Source organism: Adiantum capillus-veneris, chromosome 4, assembly GCF_014529385.1.
Source record: "Adiantum capillus-veneris isolate H3 chromosome 4, ASM1452938v2, whole genome shotgun sequence".
NCBI lineage: Eukaryota > Viridiplantae > Streptophyta > Polypodiopsida > Polypodiales > Pteridaceae > Adiantum > Adiantum capillus-veneris.
In genome coordinates this window covers 70,685,287-70,709,172 of record NC_140934.1, presented here as the reverse complement: position 1 = coordinate 70,709,172, position 23,886 = coordinate 70,685,287, and the positions used below count along the sequence as shown (strand labels likewise).

General features: G+C 42.3%; 1 protein-coding gene across 1 annotated transcript; it reads left to right on the top strand.

Annotated features, from left to right (window-relative positions):
- Positions 1-12,490: 12,490 nt before the first annotated feature.
- On the top strand, positions 12,491-14,568 carry LOC147459383 (uncharacterized). The gene is made up of 3 exons (XM_086509821.1): positions 12,491-13,240; positions 13,406-13,491; positions 13,682-14,568. Exons 1-3 carry the CDS (start codon positions 13,135-13,137, stop codon positions 14,069-14,071), a joined length of 582 nt encoding a protein of 193 aa, XP_086365947.1. The 5' UTR covers positions 12,491-13,134; the 3' UTR covers positions 14,072-14,568.
- The last annotated feature ends 9,318 nt before the right edge of the window (positions 14,569-23,886 follow it).

The following is a 23,886-nucleotide window of genomic DNA, read 5'->3' as shown; positions in this document are numbered from 1 at the left end:
ACACCTCAGTGTGGAGGTCGTATGTCCAATGATCATTAATGAACAATCCTTCTAGAGTCGACGTGTTAACGGTTTCTTGTGAGGTAGAAGCAATGTTGCTCCCCGTGGTTTTACTTGTCACCAACGGTACTCTAGAGGGAACTTCTGAAGGAGGCAGCTCAACAGGGCCTTCTTGGTAAGAAGTTGGTAGGATATCCACATGGACACTCTTTGGGGGTGTGGGGTCCACGTGCGATGTGAAAGGAGATCCACTTCCCCACCCCCTTCGTGTGCTTCATTTGCATCAGGTTCCGAGCGAGTAGCTCTACCTAATGTTTCCATGAAACGGCTAAACATACTAGTACTAGGCTGTGGAGCTTCGGGAGGTGCATGGCCTTCTCTCTCAGTGTTTTGGGTAGGGTATGCTTCCATGATTTCTGAGTCGGAGGAGGAATCACTAGCGGCTATTTTAGGGTCTTGGGTGGTGCTACCTTGTGTCCCCGCTGAGGGTCTAGAGCTTATCGTGGATGGGTAATGGGTGTCCGTATGAACAGAGGCACTACCAATATGATCGTGCTCTAACACTCGTCCAGAGCGTAAGTGCATGTGCTTTTGATACCCTAAGGTGTTAAAAAGCTGCTCTAGGAGGCCCTGTGACTAGTTTTTAGCGTGTTTTTTGTTTGTTTTTTTGCTAGATTTTTTAGAGCGTGTCGTGGAATGGGCCGTGTGATAGCTCGAAACGAGCGTATCAGTCAGAGGGTCGTGTCGTGCTTTACAGCCCTCCGTTTGGTCACTCTATGCCCTCGGAATCCCTAAAACTGTCAATTTCCAGTAGGGAACTAGGCCCAAACTAGAAAGTCTAAGGGTGCAAGTGGGAAGAGAAAGGAGGAGAGTGGAGGACTTGTCCCACATGCTCTCATTCTCTCTTGAGGGAGTAGGGTATATATATAAGAGTGAGTCTAGTATATATCACAAGACTGAGGACTGAGGCCTGGGCCTGGGCCTGGGGAAATGATCCCGATCTATCTTTTATACAAACCAACCCGTCCGTTTTTAGAGTCACGTTTTTTATTTTCGAGAAATTTCACGTTTTTTATTTTCGAAAAATAAAATTTAACCGCCCGCTCTCTCGCGTTTTTATTTTTCGGTTTTTTTTTTCCTGGATTTTTTTTTTCAAAAAAATAATATATATATATATATTTTTATAATGCAGAAATGTCGAAAACGCAGAAATTGAAAAAACGCAAGAAATGCAGAAAATTGAAAAAGCACAGAAAATGCAGAAATTGCAGAAAATTGGAACTTGACAGAAAATTAAATGCAGAAACTGCAGAAATTGAAACTTGACAGAACCAGAAAATGCAGAAAATGCAAAAACGCAAGAAATGCTAACTGTGCAGTGCAAACCAGAAAACGTAGAAAACGCAAAAAACAGAAATCTCCACACAACTACACACACTCCTTCCCTGCCTTTCCTATGATAGAAATTGCACCACAAGAAAGCGTAAAGTGCTAACCGAGCTTAGTGTAGGGCATATCCCCGGCAGCGGCGCCAAAAATGTGCGCTCCTTGCCGCACTGTCGAAGCAAGGGACTTGCCGATACACCGTGTGCGAGCCACAAACGGCTCCAAGCACACAACAAGCCTAAACTAGCAAGCTCAAGGAAACAAAGGGTGTGTCACTCACCGCTCTACGCTCGCCTTCGTGGTGGATTCCTCGTCGCGATGAAGAAGAAGCTGCAGTCGTGCCGCGCTCAACCGCCTCGCCGCCGTCGTGCCTTCGTAATGCTCGATCGCACACACACTCTCCCTCTCTCTCTCTCTCTCTCTCACACACACACACACACACACACACGAGGAGGTGAAGAAGAAGAAGATGGAGATGGAGCAAGAGCACTCTTCTATTGCACAAATGAGAGAATGAGTAAAAATTAGGTTTAGTTGGCTTTTATAGGAGCTCACCCCATTCACACTTGGGCGCCCATGCTTATAAGCCAACTAATCCCTTGAATGTCCCAGTTAGAGTGCGCCTCTCATCGGCGATCACTCTACCTTTCCCTATTGGTCCGACAAGCCCGATACCTGACTCTAAATAATACAACGTTTATAGATCATAGGGTGTCCGTGTGCCGTGAGGGTTAACGATCAACTATAGAGCTGGAGCACACGCTTATCTGCTGAGGTGAGAGCACAGCCACCAACTCAACAGGTTGTGGTGCAGCAACCTGAGTCATCCAACACTGACAGAGGTAAGCGTGTTGTTCTAGAAGGTTTTGATATTGCTGATTGGGCGCAAGCTACAGAGAATTGTGCTGAGGCCCAGGCTCATGTATCTCGTTTGCAGAAAATGATTCGTCGATTTCGTAAGGAGCGGCACAGGGTGTGCTTTTGGGTGGAGACTTTGGCTTATTCTTTCTCCCTTAGTCTACCCCCATGCCCTCCATTTTGGTATGCTCTCAATAGATACCTTTCTCGCTATTATCCTCTACATACGCCTCTTGCTCCTTTGCCGCAGGCGCCGCAATCTATTTCTTTGCCGACACAGTTTATTCCTCGGGCTCCTTGGCCGGAACATACTGAGATAGATCCACATCTTTTGGATGAGGTCTATCGGGCCCATACTACAGATTTTAGAGGCTTTGGCTACATTGACATTTCCTCTTCACCAGAATAGGTCAAAGATCAGCAACCGGAACCTTCCAACCGGAGGGGCTGAGTGTGGGTTCGCGCAATCCATCGTGCGTGCCAGGTGTTACGGCATCAGTCGCACATGCGGTCCTGCGGTCCTACGTAGGTCTGGACATTGCGGATCAGGAGTCATGCGGTATGCGGTGGCCGTGGCGACAGTTCTTCACAAGATATCATGGGACAGGAGTGTGTGCACCGTTCCCGATCTGCGCTGGAGCAGCGGTTGTATATGGGAGGGCATGCCTGTCTTTTGATGTAACCAACCAACCTCTATGTTATTCATTACATCTGCTGTTGTAACTCTGTGTCCGGATTACATATGAATGAAGCAGGAGGTGTTCTGTGCATGTGTACTGTGTATTGTCTTCTATCCTATTTCTATGTGTTTGATGTTCACATAATGTAGTTTGCGGGTAATCATTCCCGTAATGCCTATTGCTTTTGTGCAGGCAATAGCCATTAAAAGTACACTGGGTGGTGCCTTTGGTAGTGGACATTGAATCAAGTGTTGTTCGTGCTGCGTTGGCATGTTGCGGCATCACCTTGGAGGCGTTTGAGCTGACTCCCTGCGTCTAACTGTGGTTGGATGCAAGAGCACATGACAATGTGAGGCGAGAGCCCTGCTCATGCGCAATATCGAGTCGAAGGCTACGGCCATGTTTTTGGGGACTTAGGATGCTTGGAGGGTGGCAGTGGCCACTATGATTGGTGACTTCGGTCCCAAGAGCATCGTCGGTAGGAGGTACGCGTGCAGGACGGGTTGGAAATTAATATAGGAATCAGTGCGGACACCTCAGTGACCTCGCCTTTTGAGTCTTGACTCCTGACTCTTGAGTCCTAACCGCCACTGCCCATGGACATTGGTCTATGCGCAAACATGTGGGACTGAGAAGAAGCGGTTCTCTCTCTTCACATACGTCTCTCTCTCTCTCATAGTCGCTTGTGTCACCGATGATGCAGGGTACACCAACTGGAACTAGCAGCTTCAGTCACGTGTCGGGGAGGGGGGGGGGGACCGAAATTGCTCCCCCTTTTATTATAGTATAGATGCCTACACTAGACCCAGGAGAATTGGCTACCCGTTTGGGCATCATCTCTCTTTTCTATGGAGTAGTGCATGGTGAGACTTGAATGCATGGACTTTTCTTCTTGCCATTCGAATTCAAACTTATATAGCCAAGACATCAGATCCATTTCAATTGAAGTTATGTCCCTTTTTAAAACTGTAATTTCTACCTACACTGGATCCTTGGAGAATTGGCTACTCCTTGGGGGTAAACTCTCCTTTCTTTGGGTGATCAACGATGAGACTTGAACAGATGGCCTTCTCATCACATCATCCGAATTCGAGCTCATATAATTGAGACACCAAATCCTAGAGTATATTATTGTTGGGAAGAATTGGCTTTGCTTGAGCCTAGCTATGCAAAAAGAAGGATGAGATTCAATTACCTTTATGATCCCTTAAAAGAGTGGATACCAAGAAACCCCTTCTAGTAATTGAGCCCATCATTGTAGACATGCCCACATGGACTTTTCTAGCTAGGATTATGCACATGTTTATAATGTTCTCGTCGCGAAAGGGGGGGGGGGGGGGGGGGGGTTTGTCCATAAAGGGCGAGAGAGAATTTGTATTAGAAAGCGGACAAAATTACATTGGCTCTTTACAAAAAAGTGGATGCATACAAGAACTTACATAGATTCTTATCTAAATCAGGATTACACTTTTCTTAAAGCTTCAGGGACTGCCACCCAAACTGCTACCCCCCGGGAAAGCACTAATGACTTCCTGCAAGTGGGTAATAAGTCTTATCCCATTTTCGAAGTGTCTCTTCAGCTTCTCTCCATCAGCTTTGCATTCATCAATCATTCTCTGCAGATGCAAATAAGAGCCATCCAGTAGAACCTCTTGCTGTTTATTTATATTGGCGCTATTGTAGTAGCTCATGCAGTCCATTAGCATTTTGTAATTTGCTTGGTAGATTCTGCATTGTTCCAATTTGAGCTGATTGACCTGCACAGAAAAATGTAAAAAAAAACTCTCAGACTTTTAGCCAGACTCGTCAGACTCTCCAAACAACCAGACCCGTCACCTAAGGCACTATACTGGTCAGGAGGTGGCGCTCTTTCTAATCCCCCAAACTGGTCCCCAGCTCTGTAAGAACAGTTACATGTCACTCTCAACAAAAAGTGGCGTGTATCTAAGGATAGAAGGAAGTGGAACTTTAAGTTCCAAACTCTGTGGCACTCGGATACCCCTGCCAAACACTCTGTTATGTTATGGTTGATCATGCATAAAGCTGTTTGGATAGGACATAGAATGAGGGTTGCAAGCATGGGGGCAAGGAATTGTAAGCGATGTAACCAAAGTAAGCGATTAGGGGAGAAATTTTCTGAATCATTTGGAAAAAATGGATGTTGTCTTTTTTATTTCTTTTTTTTTTTGGTTTTTGGGGAGGGGGGGGGGGGGGGGGGGGGGGTTGGTTTACGTGGGAGAAGTTCATTGACTTTGATTTTCAATGTTAAAAGTTTGGGGATTTTAGCTTTAAATCTCTTCAATACCTAAGATTTTGACAGAAATATGGGATGTTTACAGCTTGACCTTAGAAACCAAGGCCAAGAAAGTAGTTTTTTAAAAAAGCAGTGAGGACAATCCCATGAATACTTGAGAAGTGTGCAATCTACTAGAAGGAATGGGCAATGGGGCCCCGCATGCTCCTATTGAAGTATAGGTTGACTTGTCTTTTTAGAAGAGAGTTTGAACTACAGATGTACATGTACCGTATGCTTGTCTCCCCCTCACCTCTTGTAAGTTGTAAGCATCTCTTTCTCCAACATTCTCCTTTTTCCCTACCCATTGTCCTTTTTTTTTTTGGCAGAACATTGGCTAGGGATATCTGGTTATTTTAATATATCCCTACCCAGTGTCCTACTATATATTACATCATGTGGCCAAAACTAAAGATTTTACTTAGGTTTGTTTATAAAGGGCATTCTATCCTCAGCACTAAGTGACACATAAGTATTAAAGAGGGGGGCATCAAGGGTTGGGAAGTCTACGCAAGACGATCGAGAAGATCGTAACTGTAAGATTTCTATTAAAACTAAACTCGATTACGAATTAAACCCCTTGAACCCAACCAATGCATGTTGGTTTACGATTAAGGGTTATAAACTTGACAACGATACAACATGTGCATGCGGGTGAGATGGTTAACTCATGTGTCACAAAAGTTGACTAGGAGTTCTTGGGTTTAAAAACGGGTGATGGGGGGGCTATTTTTTGCACGGCTTGGGTTTAATTTCCCCTTGATTTTTGTGATGCCTAAGTAGTTTAATCCGTCTCAACCTTCGTACGTGCTCTTCCGAGCTATTGAAACCCCTCCCCCCCCCCCCCCCCCCCCCCCCCCCCCCAAAAAAAAAAAACAAAAAAAAACCCCAAAGTTAATGCTATGTGTCACGTAGTGCTAAGGGGCATCCTATAGCTCTTCTTATATTCTTTTCTCAGGATGAATTAGATCCTTGGCACCTTGCATTGCAGTGTTGACAGTTGCACCCTTTTGAGCTCCTCTATTCTCTTTAAAATTGATGAAGAACAAAAGAGTAGTACGTGAAAAGACTACCACTATAAATTGAGTATGGATTTCTCCCAATTTAAATAGTCAAGCAGTACATGACACCCACTTGCTATGGATGTGACAACGGTGAAGAAGAGTATATATTTAGGCCATTGCAAGGTGATAATGAGCTACTGATTACTAAACATAGGTAGTACATGACATCAACTTACTTAGATGTGACAAAGGTGAAAAGATGTGTGCCTCACTGCTCCAAAAACAAACTTTTCCCTCAAATTTGACAGGCTATTTAAAGGTTTTTACACTAAATTTCTCAAAATTTTGTGAGTTTTACATGCTAGAGGTTATTTAAAGGATTTTACTCTAAATTTCTCAGATTTTTTAATGCTTTCCCACCTATAATTATAATATTTGTAGGTGGGATTACACCAAACCTAGTTTTTTAAAGTAAAAAATTTGGCATTGGGAAGGGTCTTGTTTGCAAAGCTTGATGATCTTCCATAGATTCTCAAGAGCCTAAGGTCACAGGCGCAGATAGTTGCTTTCCAAAGAAGGGACATTCACATAAAGAGGTTTAAACTATTGGAAAGGGACATTTGTATCCGTGGTGGGATGGAATATATTATGCCTACTTTCTTGATTCTTGAGCTCATAGTGCAAAGTGTTGGACAGTTTGGGACAAATTTTAGAAGCTTGCATTCCCTTGGCCCTTGGGGCAGGCCTTGCCAAAAACATTTTTCCTAGCCATTAGTTGGAAGAGGGTTGGGGACTTCCATCACCATGGTCGTGGGTTCAAACCCCACTAAGCGTGGCGGTATCTCAAGGCAAAGGATGGTCCTGGATGCTTGGCTTGATGCACGGTGTCGGTGGAATACAAATGTGAAAGGGTTTTTGTGGCAACATTTGCCTTATTTCCCTTTAGAATCTCTTGCAGCCACGGGATCTAAGCCCTTGCTAGCTTAACTTTAAGATGGCCACGCAAGCTCAATGCCTTATATTGTGTCTGCCTTCTCTTCCATCGTGGCTTCCAGTGCAGCTCTCATGCCTCTGCCACCCTCGAACAGTGGGCGCCCGCAACTCTGATGCCTCGAACAAAAGGCTCGCCCACTGTGGGTTCCCCTTGAATGGCTGGCAAGCTCCCTTGCTGCACCACCCTCGAAGAGAGCACCTCATACCTTTGCTATTTCATAAACAACGAATTTCTGTGTGTCAATATCTTTACATATCAATTTTGGAAGGGTTTCCTCCTATGCATCACAATGGATATGGTAACTATTGAGATGAAAAAGATACACAAGCTGAAGCTTGAATAAGATAAAGTATATGCCCAGCTGGATGGGCGGACTTGAACTATCTACCAACATAATATGGCAGAAGGGGGAGCCCTTTACATGTGTCGCAATCTGCGATCTGAAGGCTAAAGTCCAAAACAAAAACAAGCCCCTTTGCACGCGATAAAGAGGGAGAGAGGGTGAGAAAGAGAGGCCGCCGAAGGCGGCTGGCCGTACTAGTACATGATACATTTAGCAGGGATAGAACAAAACCTATTTGCAAATGAAACACTGAACTTTGAAGGCAACCTTAAGTTGAATCCTTGATTCTATCTTTCATTTTGTGTAATTTTTATTTATGTACCAGTTTATACAACTAACCTAGAGAAAATTTAGCACCTATTCGATCTTTGAGAATTCTAGCTTGTAATTTTATATGTAACTTTGGTGTTTTTTTAAAAGGGAAAATTATCAAAATACCCCTCTAATTCGTGGAAATTCCCAAAGTACCCCTCAAATTTCATAATTTTCCAATATACCCTTGCATCATATTGGGATGGATTTGCCCTTATTTTTGCATATTATAATATTCATGACAAAGGGGATTTAGTTTCTAGACAAAACTATTCAGGAATGCACTCTGAAATAGAGGCATACGTGTCTAAAAATTATGAACAATTTCATTTGAAGAGCCCACAATACCATATAAAATCCTAGTTCTATCATCTTCTATTGAGGGAGAACCAATCTTCCTATGAAGAGTTGCAATAAAATTTGTCTTTAGAGATGTTTACGGGGTTAATGGTGGGTATTTTGGAGAAATTGAAGGGTATATTGGGAACTTTGGGTCAAATATGAGGGGTATATTTGTAACTTTTTAAATTTGAGGGGTATTCTGGGAATCTCCACAAATTAGAGGGGTATTTTGGGAATTTTCACTTTTATTAATGCATATATTTTTTGCAAATGTGATGTATATATACATGTAGTGTATTTGCTTGCACATATTGATGCTCCATGTACACAATTTTAATGTACATGGGCATCAATATATTTAAATTTCACTTCATGTTCACAAAAAATTATATGCTAATGATTAAAAAAATCGACAGCAACATCAAAAATTTGTATGCTCATGATTATAGTGTCACATGTATAATGTTATCTATACTATTATAAAAGGGGGAGGGAATCCCCCCCCCCCCTCCCTCTTGCCACATGGCGTGCACTTTCATCCGCCCTATGTGCCCTACCCCTCCAGTGAGACAGTCGATTGAGAGAGAGAGAGAGAGAGAGAGAGAGAGAGAGAGAGAGAGCGCCGTCAGCCACACTAGTGAGTAATTATATGTGCAGCACAACACCAAAACAATAAAGGTTGTTTTCACTTTTTCACACAACCTACAATTTGGAATACTACAGTGAATGCTAGCCTTACAACCTAAACAATTGATGTCTTCGTTTACATGTAAAGCCCTACTATGCCATTGCCAGTGCTTGCATTAAACCCGGGTTTATTGTGTCTTTAATCGACTAACATTGCAGAATCTTGGCTAGATTCTAAGCTTGCGTTGAAGAAAACCAGTAAAATGCTACATGTTTTAGTGTAAATACCTGCAAATGCTTCATTTTTTAAAGCTACGGATCATACAAGTGTCCCCTTTTCTTCTTTTGGTGAGAAAAAATGTTTTTGGCAAGCCTTGGCCATTGCCATGGCCTATTTTGTGCTTGACAATTGGTATGAGTAGTACCAGTGTTGACAAAAAACTGGGGTTTAGTGTATCTTAATCAGCCAAACTTGAAAACATATGGCTTGCCTAGTTTTTCGAGCTTGCCTTGAAGAAAACCGGTGAAATTTCCAAGTTTTAATGTGAGTGCCGCCAAAATGCTTCAAGTTTTACAAAAAAAAAAACTATAAGCGTAGGAAAATGGATTAGATAGGCAAAATGTTACACAAAGTGGAGCTCAGAAGGCAACCGGACTCCAAGTCTACTGGTTGATATCCATTTGCAGGGATGAGGATTGCGGACGACCAAGTTACAATCTATCGAACCAAGACGGACTTCCTGAAGGACATTGAATTCCATTACAAGAGGATGAGAGTGTGGGGAGGCTCTTGTTGTGAAGCCAAGGAGCTTACCCGCGAGGAGTGGGAGAAAAAGATCGACATCGAGATTTGCCATGTGGAATCCTAGGGCATTATTTCTGGAAAGGCTCCAAGCGGAGCTGGATGGATTCCTTGCTGAGAAGTGAAAGCCATGTATGTAGTCTCTCTTTTTGACTCCCTAGTTGTCTACTCTGATATACGGTCCCCCCCCTCCCCCTCCCATGATTGATTGTTCGGGTGGACAGACCCTCCCATGCTTCAAGTTTTAACCCAAATTGGTTAGAGAAAATGTTCATGGCAATACACATATTCTGTACAAAATAGATGGGCATGCCATGTTCAAAGTTGGAGAGTATACTAGGTTTTTGTTAGCAAATCTCACGCATCCCATGCGAATCAACACGAACGTCCTTGTGAGCGCACACGGTCGCTTGACCACCTTTGAACCCATGACACGGGTGAGGGAAGAACAAAGACTCAACCAATCGAGCTAACTACTTAGGCTTTAATATATTTAAGCCTTGAGAAGGTGATAAAATCAAGGAGCAGAGAATAAATAAAGGCTAAAGCGTAAGCTGCTGAAGGAAGGGGACAAATTTGGGACTTTTTTTTTTTTGTTGGTTTTACTGCCATTCACAGTGATGTGATTGTGGTAAAAGTAGGTCATAAAAATGGGATGAGTGACACACTGACACTTACATTAGAAAGCCTGCAGAAGCTAAAGAGCTAGGTAGCAAGTCCGTGCAGCAGCAAGGGAGCCCTCATTGAGTCATTCCTCAGAGGCTAGTCAGAGCTCTCCTTCTCCTCACTTTTCCCACAATCATCCTTCCATTATAGATTGCTGTCTCCTCACATTTAGTGCTCTACTTCTACACAATTTTCTCTCTCTCTCTCTCTCTCTCTATCACACACACACACACACACAAACACACACACAGTACTGGTCACTAATATACAATATATTTGCACACACATATATGTATTTGTCTACATGTCTGCCTGCATACCCACATGCACATTTTATATCCCTCCACACACACACTAGTGCCAGTGCCCACCCTCTACTTTCTATGGAACGTCTAGCCTCTAATTTCCCCTTCTTCATCAAGGGCACTTTTAAAAAAAAAACCATAAACGCAGAGAATTATATTAGACAAGCAAAAGGTTTACAAGGAGCCATCTTGGCAGATATAGACCAGAGGATTGACCACTAAGATACTGATCCTGTTCATTAGGAGACTGATCCTGTTCATAGCATACCTTTAACCTCAAGGGCACTTTTAAAAAATTTCCCTTCACATGATACAATCATTTCCCGTGGCTTTCTAAATCTAAATTTAAAGTGTGCAAATCTACACCCAATCTTAAAAGCCAAACACAACACAAAAAATGTATCAAGTCACATAGATAACCATGTAAGCTTGGGAATTTGGTCTCCAATCTCTAGCTCTAAGAAAAAAATCATCGTATCAGGAGCTAGCTTGGTTGGTTGAGTGTTCGTCCTCCATGACACTGGTCATGGGTTCGAAATGTGGCCAAGCAATCTTGATAGCGCTCACGAACGCTCATTATATCACCACACACGAAAAAGTGCATTTTGTTATAAAACAAGACAATTATCATATTCTATTTAGTAGTATATAATATACATGTATATGTATCCATTTTTTTCTAAAAATGGTGTCTTCCAAGGGTAGCATTGTCCTTGGTCCGCCTTTTCACAAGAAGGGCAAATTTTTAAAATAGCTCTGCATAGGCAACTCCTCCGAATTGTGAAAAGTGGCCCGGCATCTGGACGCCTCTATGCGTAACATTTCTGCCGCGCTATCTGAACCTAGCCTTAGATTGTTGAAAGACGCACATGCTTTCTTTTTCTTCACGCCCTCATTCCTGTATGTATGTATGTATGTAGTTTAAGCTATGTAAGATGTATATTTGTATGTATGTATGTATGTACATGATGAATGGGGTACTTGGCTTGGCAGCTCAAAAAGCTACAGGGGCAATGGGGTTCCAAGACAAAGAAGAAGAACAAACCTAAGAGATCGTCACGAAGATTACTCAATATTAAGACCATTAGTCAACGAGTGCTACCTCAATTGATAGAGCAATAGCCTCTTGTGTCTAAGGTCTTGGGTTCAAACCCCCAGCTTCACAACTCGTGTGATATGTAGCCCTTAGATGTTGTTCTCCTAGTTTATATGATGGGTTGGCCAACCTCATCCGCCTCGGATACTCCAGTCTCCACCTCAGGGAGTCGGGTGTGTGAGTTGTAATTTCAAGTTCCTAGTACCTACTCTCTCTAAAATATAAAGACCATTAGGACATAATCATACACTTACACATAGGCATAGTGTCATGGCCATAGTCAACACTGGCTCTCCAATTATTAATATACAAAACTCATTATGTCTCTATGACACTCGTGTCCAAACAAGATCCTTTTCAAATTTCTCACACAAAAGTTGTGTTTGCATTTATTTTAGATTAAAATTCTCTCTCTCTCTCTCTCTCTCTCTCTCTCTCTCTCTCTCTCTCTCTCTGACGTGGTGATTCCTTATGTAGGCAGATTGTGTGAAGCATATTATGCTGGGCGACAAAAGGTTCTAGGTATTCTTCACTTCATTTTACTACTGCAATACTTGCTTTTTCAAGTGGTTTACCCCACCTCCCTATCTTCATGAGCTTGAGTGAGCACTGAGTAGAGCAAAAGTTTGCTCTTTTCTAGAAATTTGCCATCATTAAGTTATGTGGTAGGGAATACCTTCTGGATGAAGGACAATTTGGGTAGAGTCAATATGGTAATATAAGGGAGTTTTACTGGTCTTCTACTTGCATTTTCCCCTTTGGTGGGTTGGAACTTGGAAAAAGTGTGTGCTTTTCTCAAATACTTTCCACTATATGGGGTGATATAGCCCAATTATTATAGCCATTGCGCCTAAGTAGTTATGCATTGCTGATTAGCTATTGAAGTGAGGCTAATGACGAGGGCATAGTGAGGATTAGGCTTATCAAGGGTTCCATCATTATAGCTACCTATGCTTCAGATAGCTGCCCAATAATTGCCACTAATAGTTTCTAACTATCTTTGATTAGCTAATCCAGTTGAGTAGATATATATTTGGGCTTATTAGAAGGTTCTCCTTAATCCTAACTTGAAGTCCCATCATCAATATAGTTGCCTATGCTTGACATAGCACTGTGATAGGAAGTACATTTGGCTTATATGCACCATCAAGCTACATCAAAAAAAGAAGACATATTGCAAGTATTGTCTATATATCATGAACCAATTCAGCCAAGCATACTAATGCCCATTGCCAACCATACCTGCCTGCTAATTTCCTGATGGTGATTATGATGATGGTAAGTATGATTACAGAGGTTGGATGATGGGATTAAGCTCTCATAATCACCACATGAGCTAGAATAGCCTGATCAAGTGATCAAAATTGAGATCTCCCATTGCAGTCATCCTGTTATAGTTCACCTTCTTGGTGGGTCTCTTGTCAACATGTCCCTATTCACACTATATAGCTGCAACATGACCAATGCCGTCTTGCAGCTCTGTCTGATGGCCCTCATTACCTCGAGGCCAACTCAAGGGCGGGCGCCCACAGGTAAGCTTCCCTCATCATTGAGGAATCCTTCTAAGTAGTACACTGCTTATCATGCCACATGCATACCTCCTACTTCATTAATAACTTTAACAATTCTATGATTGCTTCCGGTGATGATCTGATCAGGTTGATCGTATTAAATATTTTGATTTTCCTGTTGAGCAGGTCCTGGCCGGCTCATAGACAGTTTCTATTCGCAAGATGTCGCTGGTAGCAGCGCTGCCGGCCAAATTAAATCACAAGTTAACGAGGTATGCAGAGAAACTGGATTTGTGTTTCACTTTGGTGGCATTTAGTAATCTCTTTCTCAGAGAGTTAATTACCCATGCATACATGGTGCACAATATATAGTCTTAGCTGACAGAAGGACCTAATTTAGAGGCACAGGCTTATAATTATGTTGGATACATGTACATATAAGTAATGGTCTGATGGTAACAGAAATTAGAAGAAAAGAACCTAAGGATGCAACCATCTATGTGGAGGGAAGATCATGAGTATCCAGAGGCAAAGAGGAGAGGGACTTCTATGTATAAGCTCATCGAGTCTGGAAATGTGAGCATCCATCGTACCAAGAAGCAGCTAGCACAGATAGAGAAGAGAATGGGGTCAAGGCCTCCCCTTTGCAGCAACAAGTGCAATGCATGCAACCCATGCGAGGCTGTGCAAGTGCCCACACCTCTACTCCGGCCTAGTCGAAGGAGGCCCGGGCCCAGGAAGCAAATCAGTACTGCCTCTATCGATCCACGCACGTTCATCCACGTGGACTACTCCAATTATCAGCCTGAAGGCTGGAAATGCAAGTGTGGCAGCCTCATTTACAACCCTTAATCTCCTCACTAATGACCTCTAGTTAAACCCCCAGCTTGATCTCATCCTTACTAATCTCATTTCTGCTAGCTATTATCATATGATGTGCTGTGCTCTCATGATATTGATCATCTAATGAGATGATAACTGATCACAATGCATGTTAATTGTATGGAGTGTCGCTGCATATGCTTGAGCTACATGTTTTCGGGTGCAAGAGTGATTCTGCTTGGTCACTATGCATCGCTAATCACATCTCATTAAGTGTAATCTCATGATTAACCTTCATGATGCTCTTAGCCATATATTGATTAACAGCACTTCCCATATCCAAAGTATCAAAGCAAACGTAACCTCATCCTTAGCCCTGTAATTTCTTCACTGCCTTTTACAACTACTTAAACCGGGGGTATCCGGTGTAGGCATAATTGGTAGTCTAACCAATTAACCCATTCTTAAGGCAGCTATCTAGCTTAAGCACCCTAATTAATACTTCACAATTGGAAAATGTTCCAAATTGGCAATATATAATTGTGTTGTATCTCAGAGTTGATTTTGTTATCGGTGTACGTATGATGCTCTCCAGAAGCTAGGTCTTTGTAAGTAGAAATGGGGGTGCTGATAAATTTATGCCAATGTTATATATATATACACACACACACACACACACACATAAGAAGATTTAGAAATTTTCTCATGTAGGAAAATGGAGTCTTTTTCAGTGTTTTCCCTACGATGCATAACATCATGAGCTTCAACTCGAGAGGCACCACATACCTAGCTAAGTATGCAGTGCGTCCCTCGCAGAAGCTCATAATGTTGAGGTAAGTCACAATGTGAGAATTATTGTGAGAATCTGTCCAAAACTTTTTGTGATATATGCAAGCCTACTATATTGTCTTGATTATGCTTGGTTTGTAAGTTGTGGATAGGATCAATATGCACTAATTAGGAGATCATTTGTATTGTTTGCTTTTTTGTTCAAATTTCAAATACCTTGTCATTGACATATATGAAGCAAACGAGCATCGACTGATCTTCTCAGATTTTAGTGTGAAAATGCCATAAAAAGACTGATATTTTGAGCTTTTTCCTCTGCTTAATTTACATCATGACTCGCTCAGACATTGAGATGTTTTGGGGACTCTGCTTAATGATGTTTTGGAGATACATCATTAAGGGATCAATGGAAGGAAGTCAAGGCCTGTATTGTTGCTTGTGGAATCATGTGCGTTAATTTGCTGGTGGACGGCGAAGAAGAAGAAGGAAGAGAGAGAGAGCGAGAGAGAGAGAGAGAGAGGGGCCCCAAATGCTCTTAAGCAAGCAACAATAAATGAGTACCAACACAAATTAAATGAGCTATTAACCTCTCATCGAGTGACGTATGCGTGACAATATACTTTGAAGTTTGGCATATTTTCATTTTGGCCCACATAAGATAGGTTTCCCACTTAAGCTCAGACGATGTTTTGTTGACATCATGTAACCTTGTTTGCATTTAAGCCCAATGCAATGAACCCAAGTCCCGAACCCAAGTCCACCATTCTTGGTAAAGTTGGTTGCACACAAAAAGATAGAGGTGCTGCAAAAAGTTGCACATTGGACGCTCACCTTAATGACGTGAGCAATTACTTGCCCTGCATGTGTGCAAAAGCACTCTAAGGCCTTCAAAGTTTGGGCCCTAGCAGTGTTTGGGAAAAACCATTTTCCCATACATACAAAATTCCTTTTCTTGAATTTGCCAAGAGGAAATTTCTAAAAATTAGGCTATTTTTTTGATTTTTTACACTACTTTTCTCTATTTGGGTCGGAATTTCTCCTTTTGCGCTTGCTCTCAACCGGCATTTTTAAAATTGAAAACAACACGATATTAAGCTAAGACACATTTTTCCTGAACACTCCCGAACACTGTAGGGGAGTATAACCTCTCACACTAAATGACACCCCTTTTTCAAGAGGGGTAAACGAAACGAGAGCATCAATAATTCTAAGGCATTAAAAGTTTGGGCCTTAGGGATTCAGAGGAGTGTTGCGGCTTGCCTCTACACTATATGACACCCCTTTTTTAACAAGGATAAAGGGCGTGAGAGCATCAATAATTCTCAGCCATCCCCCAAAGAACTTTGCCAATTTACTCTAAGGGAGAAGACGCAGCTATAGTGGCCGCTATAGAAAGTCGTAGGGTGTTGTTGACCCGTGGGTCAACAACACTACATAACTCAACAAAACCTTATTTTATGAGAGTTATGAAATGCTACGGATTATGGTTATAAACATCATTTGTAATAAGTATCTAGTCTAGTGGCAGAAGCCGGGTGCAATGCCACTTCAAGATTGTAAATACAAAGCCATTTGATCCCTTGAACTCTATCTTAGGTTTAACCTATGGTAGCCTTAGTTTATAAGGTACCTAGGTCATTTTGTAAAGAGAACTTTTATCATAATCAAGTTTTACATTTGCTGTCGAGACTCTGTGTGAGAGAGAAAGAGAGAGAGCGTGAGCTTCTTCCTGGTGCTAGGTTTAATCTATGGTAGCCTTAGTATATAAGGTACCTAGGTCATTTTGTAAAGAGAACTTTTATCATAATCAAGTTTTACAGCTGCCGTCGACTGTGTGTGTGAGAGAAAGAGAGAGAGCGTGAGCTTCTTCGTGGTGCTAGGTTTAATCTATTGTAGCCTTAATATATAAGGTACCTAGGTCATTTTGTAAAGAGAAATTTTATCATAATCAAGTTTTGAAGCTACAGTCGACTGTGTGTGAGAGAGAGAAAGAAAGAGAGGGTGAGATTCTTCCTGGTGCTACTCCCTGCTCGTTCATCACATTGGAGATTCGACAACACCATCACGCTGTCCTCAGTAAGAGCTACGCAACAATGCTAAGTATTCCTCGCGGAATGGAACGAACACGCTCACTCATCTACGAGCTATTTGCCGTCGTAAGTATATCAAACGATGTCTGTTTTTTGCGTGCAAGTAGTCCTTAGAATCGCGAAAACATAAGCTACTCATAGATTTCAGTTTTGGGCACTTTCAAAAACCGGCTCTGTCTTCATACGCATTTTCCGCAAATGGGTTTACTGTCAGGATTTTGAGTATAAAGGCTTGGGACAGGTGTATTCTAGTGAGGAGATGGTGTTCCTTAAGTTTCATACGATTCTGGTATGGTTTAGTGAGTTTCCTTTCGTTTGTGTGTATGTGGGTTGAGTGGTGTAGTTGAGAGCAATGAGATTCTAGATCGTGGTTTGTTTAGCCTTCCAGAGTGTCTGACAAGTTAAAGAGATTACCTCCGTGCGCCTATCGTGTCATCTGTGTCCTCGATTGACATTATATTGATCTAGGTTGTGTTGCATGCACTTTATAGTTGTTGTGATCCGCTCCCGCAACATTGGCGCAGCTGTCGGGGACACAAGGACTTGAGTAGGAAATCCTAATGACACTCGTGTGATGGTTGCTTGCTTTAGTTTTGGTTAAAGAAAGCATTTTTCTTAAGTGGATCCGGAAGAGGTTACTCCGAGATCAAGTGGATAGCTAGGAAGCGTGTGTCTTGCTGAGGGTCTGCGACTAGATAGATTTAGTTAGGATTTGTAGTATTAGTAGTAGATTAGAGTAGTTATTGGTGGTCGAGTGATTTGTGAGGTGATAAAAGCGTTTGATAGTCCGTGTGTAGCAGTGAAGCATTTTTCTACTCATAGATGCAAAACCCCCTATGATGTGTATGAGTAGCTTGAGGTAAGTGATTTGATTCTGATCTAGAGCTATTCACCATTGATTTATTTGTTGAAATGCTTGTTTGCATTTAGAATCTCTGAAAAGTCTTCTTTTGAGGAAAAAAAATGTAGTAAATAGCTCTTTGTGGACATTTTTGCATGACTAATTGATGCTGAGTATATAAGAGGGCATGTGCAAGAGTTCTGTGTACAAAAATTGAAATTCTGTAAACTTGGACAACATACACGTACAATGTCTCAAGAGGCATCTGGAGGACAAATTTGAAAAATCTGACTATACTAAAGTGTTCAAAAGGGGTGTTTTACCCTAAGTGCACACTAAAACTAGAGTTTTGACCAACTCTTGACACCCAAAAGGCAAAAGACAGAGTGTCTGAAATGAAACATAGAAAAATTGTGATTCTGAGCACATTTTTGCATGAAAATTGGTAGAAGTTCTTGAAAACCAGTGCTGGAGACTTGGGGATGCTTGTGAATAAATTGTGTCCAAAAATTCATCAGTAGTAGACATCATACACGTATGATGTCTAAAGGGTGATTCTGGTAGCAAATTTAAACTTTTGACATTATACCCATTTTTTGCATGTTGTGTTGAGCACATACACCAAATTTCATATCATTTGGGCTTATAGATTGAAAAATGGGGGAATTTTACTCTTTTAGGAGATTTCCTTATCAAAAGTGATGATTTTGTGCATTTTTGACTTCCAAAATTGTTGTGAGCACATATTCTTGTTCTACACATCAAGGAGGGACACATGTGGTAGAAAGAAGACTGAAGTCTGACCACTCGTACATCATATGCGTATCTCTCTTAGAGATCAGATATGAGGTCAAAAGTTACAACTAAGTGCACCCTTGTGATCTAGAGCATTTAGGAAGCATATAGACCAAATTTCATTGAATTTGAAGCAATTTTGGGCTTGTAAAGAACAAAAGACAGATCTAGGCAAGTAAGTGCTTGAATTGATAAGAAAATATTCAAATTCAATGCTGAAAGTTGCTATGAGTTTCCAGTGTAGTGAGGGACCTGTGGAGTGAGTTTCACCTAATTCTGGCCAGTTACACTACAAGAGGTTGTGTGCTCTTGTGACGCTTTTAGCGACGAAAATACATTGGGTTTTTATAACCCCCGGCATCACTAAGAGCGTCGATACGGGAACGTTGCTATAAGCGTCGCCATAACAGTCTTTATAAGCGTTTCTATATAGCGACGCCTATTGCAATGATTATAGCGCCGCTGCAGATCCATTAGCGATGTTGCAGAGCCTTATATAGCGACGTTCATAGCGACGCCCGAGAGGAAAATTGTTTGGTGGCAGGACATTCAACCATATTGAATATTTCATTGATTGATTCACCTTTGAAAAAAAGTGCAAAGGTAGATATAGGCCCAAAATAGTCACCCACAAGACAATATAACCATTAACTCCATCATCCATAGTACGTATTGTTTGCAAAATAAAGATACAAAATTGACAAGCGTGAATTGATAAAAGTAAATCAATGACAATTGTACACATAGGCAAAATCACTTGATTGTTAAACTTTGCAAATGTAATAGTTACAAACCATTGTCATTATTTAAAAAATATACATGGTTTTCAAAAAGACGTATAAAAGTCGTCTCATGATACATAAGCTATGACAAAAAGAAACTAATGCTATCTAGCTATGGCTAAATTGACGTCGTCTAATCAGACGTCTCATCGCGTCTAAGCGGCGTATCTATCAGATTTTGCAAAAAAAAAAACAATAAGACACCTTTTTGTAAGTATAAACATATAGCGACATTTATAAAACAATACAACAAATAGAAAAGAATAAACCCTAATACTAACCATGCCGCCGCGAGAACTCAGAATGTCCATTAGGGCGTTTAAGCCCTTCCTGCCTGCGTACTCACGCTCGTACGGTGTGGGATCACGTCCTGTCATCGACCATTGTCAAAACATACAAAGAATCCATTATGTTAGAATATAAAAACCCATAAACCCTAAACTATCAAACATAGAGAGCAATGCGAAAACACTTACAGAATCGGCCTCAAATGATGCCCACCCGCCGCTCCCCAAGTGTTGCGAGCTCCCTGCCTCTACTCGCGCTCTGACTGCCTCCTTTTGTTGCTTCCACTTGTCGGGATTCTCGCGCGTTGCTTTCTTTGCATTCTTCCAATCTTCTTTGGCCAGCCAATCTGGTCTGTTCCACCCATGCTTGATTGCTTTTTGCACTTTGGAACGCTTGTGCTTGCAGTATTCGCGCATTTGAACCTTCATCACGTCTTCATTGAAGCGGTCATCCCGTGTTGGAACGGGAAAGTCGTCATGAAGCATGCTGATGACTCTGTCTTTTAAATCATTCAGTACTTCACTCCAGGTTTTTAGTATGTAGTGTCTAAACTCCTGAGAGCAAAGACTACACCTGCACGAAATCACCTTCTTGCCTTCATTATCCAAGATGATGCTGCCGCTGAAATCGACGGAAAAGGCAAGCCCTCTCGCCGTTGACGCATGAACCTGGGTGTCTCGGCATGGGTCTCTAGCGGCGTGTTGATGGGGGTACGGATGTCACGTGTCTCCACTGGAGTCTGAGCCCCGAACCGAGGAGTGTCCACTGGAGTGACTCCAGGAGGAGTAGCTAGTGGTGTGTAGCCGCTAGGAACGACAATCAGCCGCGCAAAACCTGGTGTCGATGGCGATGCCGTGGCTGGTGTCGGGACGGGCAAAGAAGGGGAGGGTAAAGAGTCTCGTCGAACACGAGGCGGTGTCGAAGCATCGGCGGCGGCATCCCCACAACAACCACCACCGCCACCACTAGGCGCCGGCGCCTAGATGAGTGTGAAGATCGTCTCGTCGACACCGAAGCTTCGGAGCGCGCTGAGGACTCCGAAACAAAGGGAGATACGGATGGAGTAGGAACGCGCAATGGTGCACCAGAGTAATGACGATCCACGTACCACTGTCTCTGCTGGGGTAACAAAGAAGAAAGAAACTCCTCATCATCCATACGTGTATTAAACACACGAACATTTAAACTTAATATTGAATGAATGAAGTAGAAAACATGGACAAGTAGATATATATATATATATATATATATATATATATAGAGAGAGAGAGAGAGAGAGAGAGAGAGAGAGAGAGAGAGAGAGAGGAGGTGCTCGTCGTTCCTGCTTGTGAGAACATACCTAGAGCATACGTACCTTGAGTGGACGCAAAGACCATTAAATACAATGACGCAATGACACATATAAATACAATGACGCAATGACGCAATGACGCGTTCTTCTTCTATTCAACTTGAGTGATGGAAGAGGCAAGTCGATAACGCGGAATTTTCAATTGAGAGAGAGAGAGAGAGAGAGAGAGAGAGAGAGAGAGAGAGAGAGAGAGAGAGAGAGAGAGAGCGCACAATCAAATCTTGCAGTCGAAAAAGCATGTGGTGGAGCTGCATGTGGCCATGGATTGCCCAGGATGTGAGCGCAAAATCAAAAGAGCGTTATACAACATGGAAGGTACTTAGAGAGCCAGAGTTTGTACAAAACGTAGCAAAATTGTTCAAATACAATATATATGGATTTAAGAGATCTCTCTCTTATCCTCGCATAGCTTAGCATAACTTCCTATATATATATAGAGCTCTCCGTTTAAACAGATGTCCTCCGTTTCATTTTGTAGATCCTCTGCATGCACCCCATAGAGAGTAGCAGCTTGATGTTCGTCTGGCACCACCTCAACGGCTTTTGATTGAGCACCTTCTACGATCTCCTCCATTGATGCTGCTATGATTGGCACATGGTAGCCTTCATACGTCCGTGCACTACGAGGGGCTACCTCTATGACGTACCACCAATTTGATGCAGACTTTGTAGAATGAAATGTCACCTGCCAGAGCCACATAACTTACATGAGAGCTTCCAAGCACATAAATTCTAAAAATGGGATGTTAACTATTTACATACTTACTTGTTCACAATGCTCGGGTAGTACGAAATTGTCTCTTAGGTCAGTCCATTTCTTAGTTGAATCCACCTCAAGAAAACCAGACTCTCCTCTACGCACAGTAGTTTTGCGACCCTCCATGATTATCTTGAGTCATTGCACGTCGAACAAGTCGACAAAACCATCTTAAGCTCATGAATGTTGGTAAGCTCTCCAGACCCGTCGATAGTGCATCGGTGGTCGTCTTCCCCGTCTCCACTCGATTTGTGCCCTTTGTCGCTCTTGCTTTGCATCCTCATATTGTGAAATCCACTTTTGCATCACTGGATTGTGAAGCATGCAAAATTGGTTGATTTTAGCCTCTAGATCTTCCGTCATCTTCTTCTCAACACCGAGATTGCACATGACAATCCAAGATATGCGCTCATCATCTATGGTTTGCCATAACGTATCCCGAGCTTTATCAAATCCGTCTAGCCACTCTCCAATATACACTAGGGACTCTGATACTAACCAACCTTCTGCCATGCTACCCTACAGAGGTGCCTTCTGACGCACATATCCCTTGAGCGTTTTCATGAAACGTTCTAAAAAGAACATCCATATGGAATGTACTGTGCCAGCTATTTCCACCTCATCAACTATGTGAACAAGAAGATGCACCTGAATGGTTAGCATGGTAGTAGGAAAATGTTTCTCAAACATGCACACAACCTCCGCAGCGTTTAGTTTGGCGAATGGTATGGAGTCTACGTTGATCTCCTTTTGTGAGATCCATTGCACCAACTTCGCAAGTTTATAGATTGTGTTACGGAAAAACTTTTCATATCATCATAGATAAGCCTTTCTGAATCCATGATCGTCTCGATCATTTCATCAATCTCGGGCTCAAACATTGCGTCGTTGGGAATGTGGTCTGCATGATCATCCCCTGAGCTTTCAGAGGCTACATCTTGTGGCCTCACATATGCTGCTTGACCAAAGCGCCTGCGAGCACGTCTATTGGGTTGCAAGATTGCTGACTGTTGGCCAGTGTCAGAGTCCGACGAGTTATAATTGGCAACAACTCGATCTATGATAGATGGAACGAACTCGCCAAATTCGCGAACGTGCTGCAAAGAAACGCGTCTTGTCCGTCGCACAGCATGCCTGCATTGATTAGAAGGACATAAGATCCTCGTTGAGAGATAGGTGTTTCGGTTGGACGGCCCCACATCCTCGTCACTACTCATAATGAGGGCAAAAATCTTATAACCTAGACAACAAATTTAATCTTCTATTGGCATTCTTCATCTTTTATATATATATATATATATATATCTCTTTGTTCACACTGTAAACTACCTCGCATTCTCTAGTCATGTCCAATCCCCGCACATGACCTCGGTCTAGAGGTGCACAGAGATCAGAACCACTGGGTTATAATCTTGTCTTTATTGGTCAATGCCTATATTTGTGGGTACAAGAAATCTACACACCCACGTCTACATGATAGTGCATGTAGTGGACAAAACCCCTTTGCCTCTTCTCTAGCTGTAGCATTTCACAACATCTTAACATCTTTTCACAGTAGATCTTTTCACCGTTTGTCTAACTCTAATTTTTTTACCATAATCTCGAAGGTAGACTCTAATATAAAAACTCAATCCAAAATCTTATCTTAAATCTAACCTAATTGAACATGTGGTGATTCGCTCCATTGAAGGGTAAAAGACATACCAATGGGGCTACTAGCTGTGTAGATGTGAATGGGACTCACATATACAAATACTTCAATGCAAGAGTTTAATACTCTCACCTCTCCACCCCGTCGATCCATGACACAGGCGATGGGACAAAATCCTCCTCGAATCTAGCCCAGTCACCATTCCCCAAGTGATGGGATAATCACATCTTGATGCAAACTCTTACTGCGTCACTTTGCTGCCACCGCCTATCTGGACTAGTCGTCCTCTCCTCCCTGATACCCCTCCACTCCTCTCCTCATGTAGTCCCGCATGCGTCTCCTCATCCAAGCTTCGTCTCTGGTATTAGGGAGGAGAGGATGACCAATCCAGACAGGTGGTGGCAGCAAAGTGACGCAGGAAGAGTTTGCATCAAGACAGGATTATCCCCGATGCAGCGTCTCAAACGCGTAGGCAGTATAATCCTTCGGTGTACTCAAAAT

Excerpts from the sequence above, each read along its gene's own strand:
- LOC147459383 (XM_086509821.1), top strand. The coding sequence starts at position 13,135 with ATGTCCCTATTCACACTATATAGCTGCAACATGACCAATGCCGTCTTG. Across the intron at positions 13,241-13,405 it reads TCAAGGGCGGGCGCCCACAG|GTCCTGGCCGGCTCATAGAC; the intron begins GTAAGCTTCCCT and ends CCTGTTGAGCAG. Across the intron at positions 13,492-13,681 it reads TTAAATCACAAGTTAACGAG|AAATTAGAAGAAAAGAACCT; the intron begins GTATGCAGAGAA and ends TGATGGTAACAG.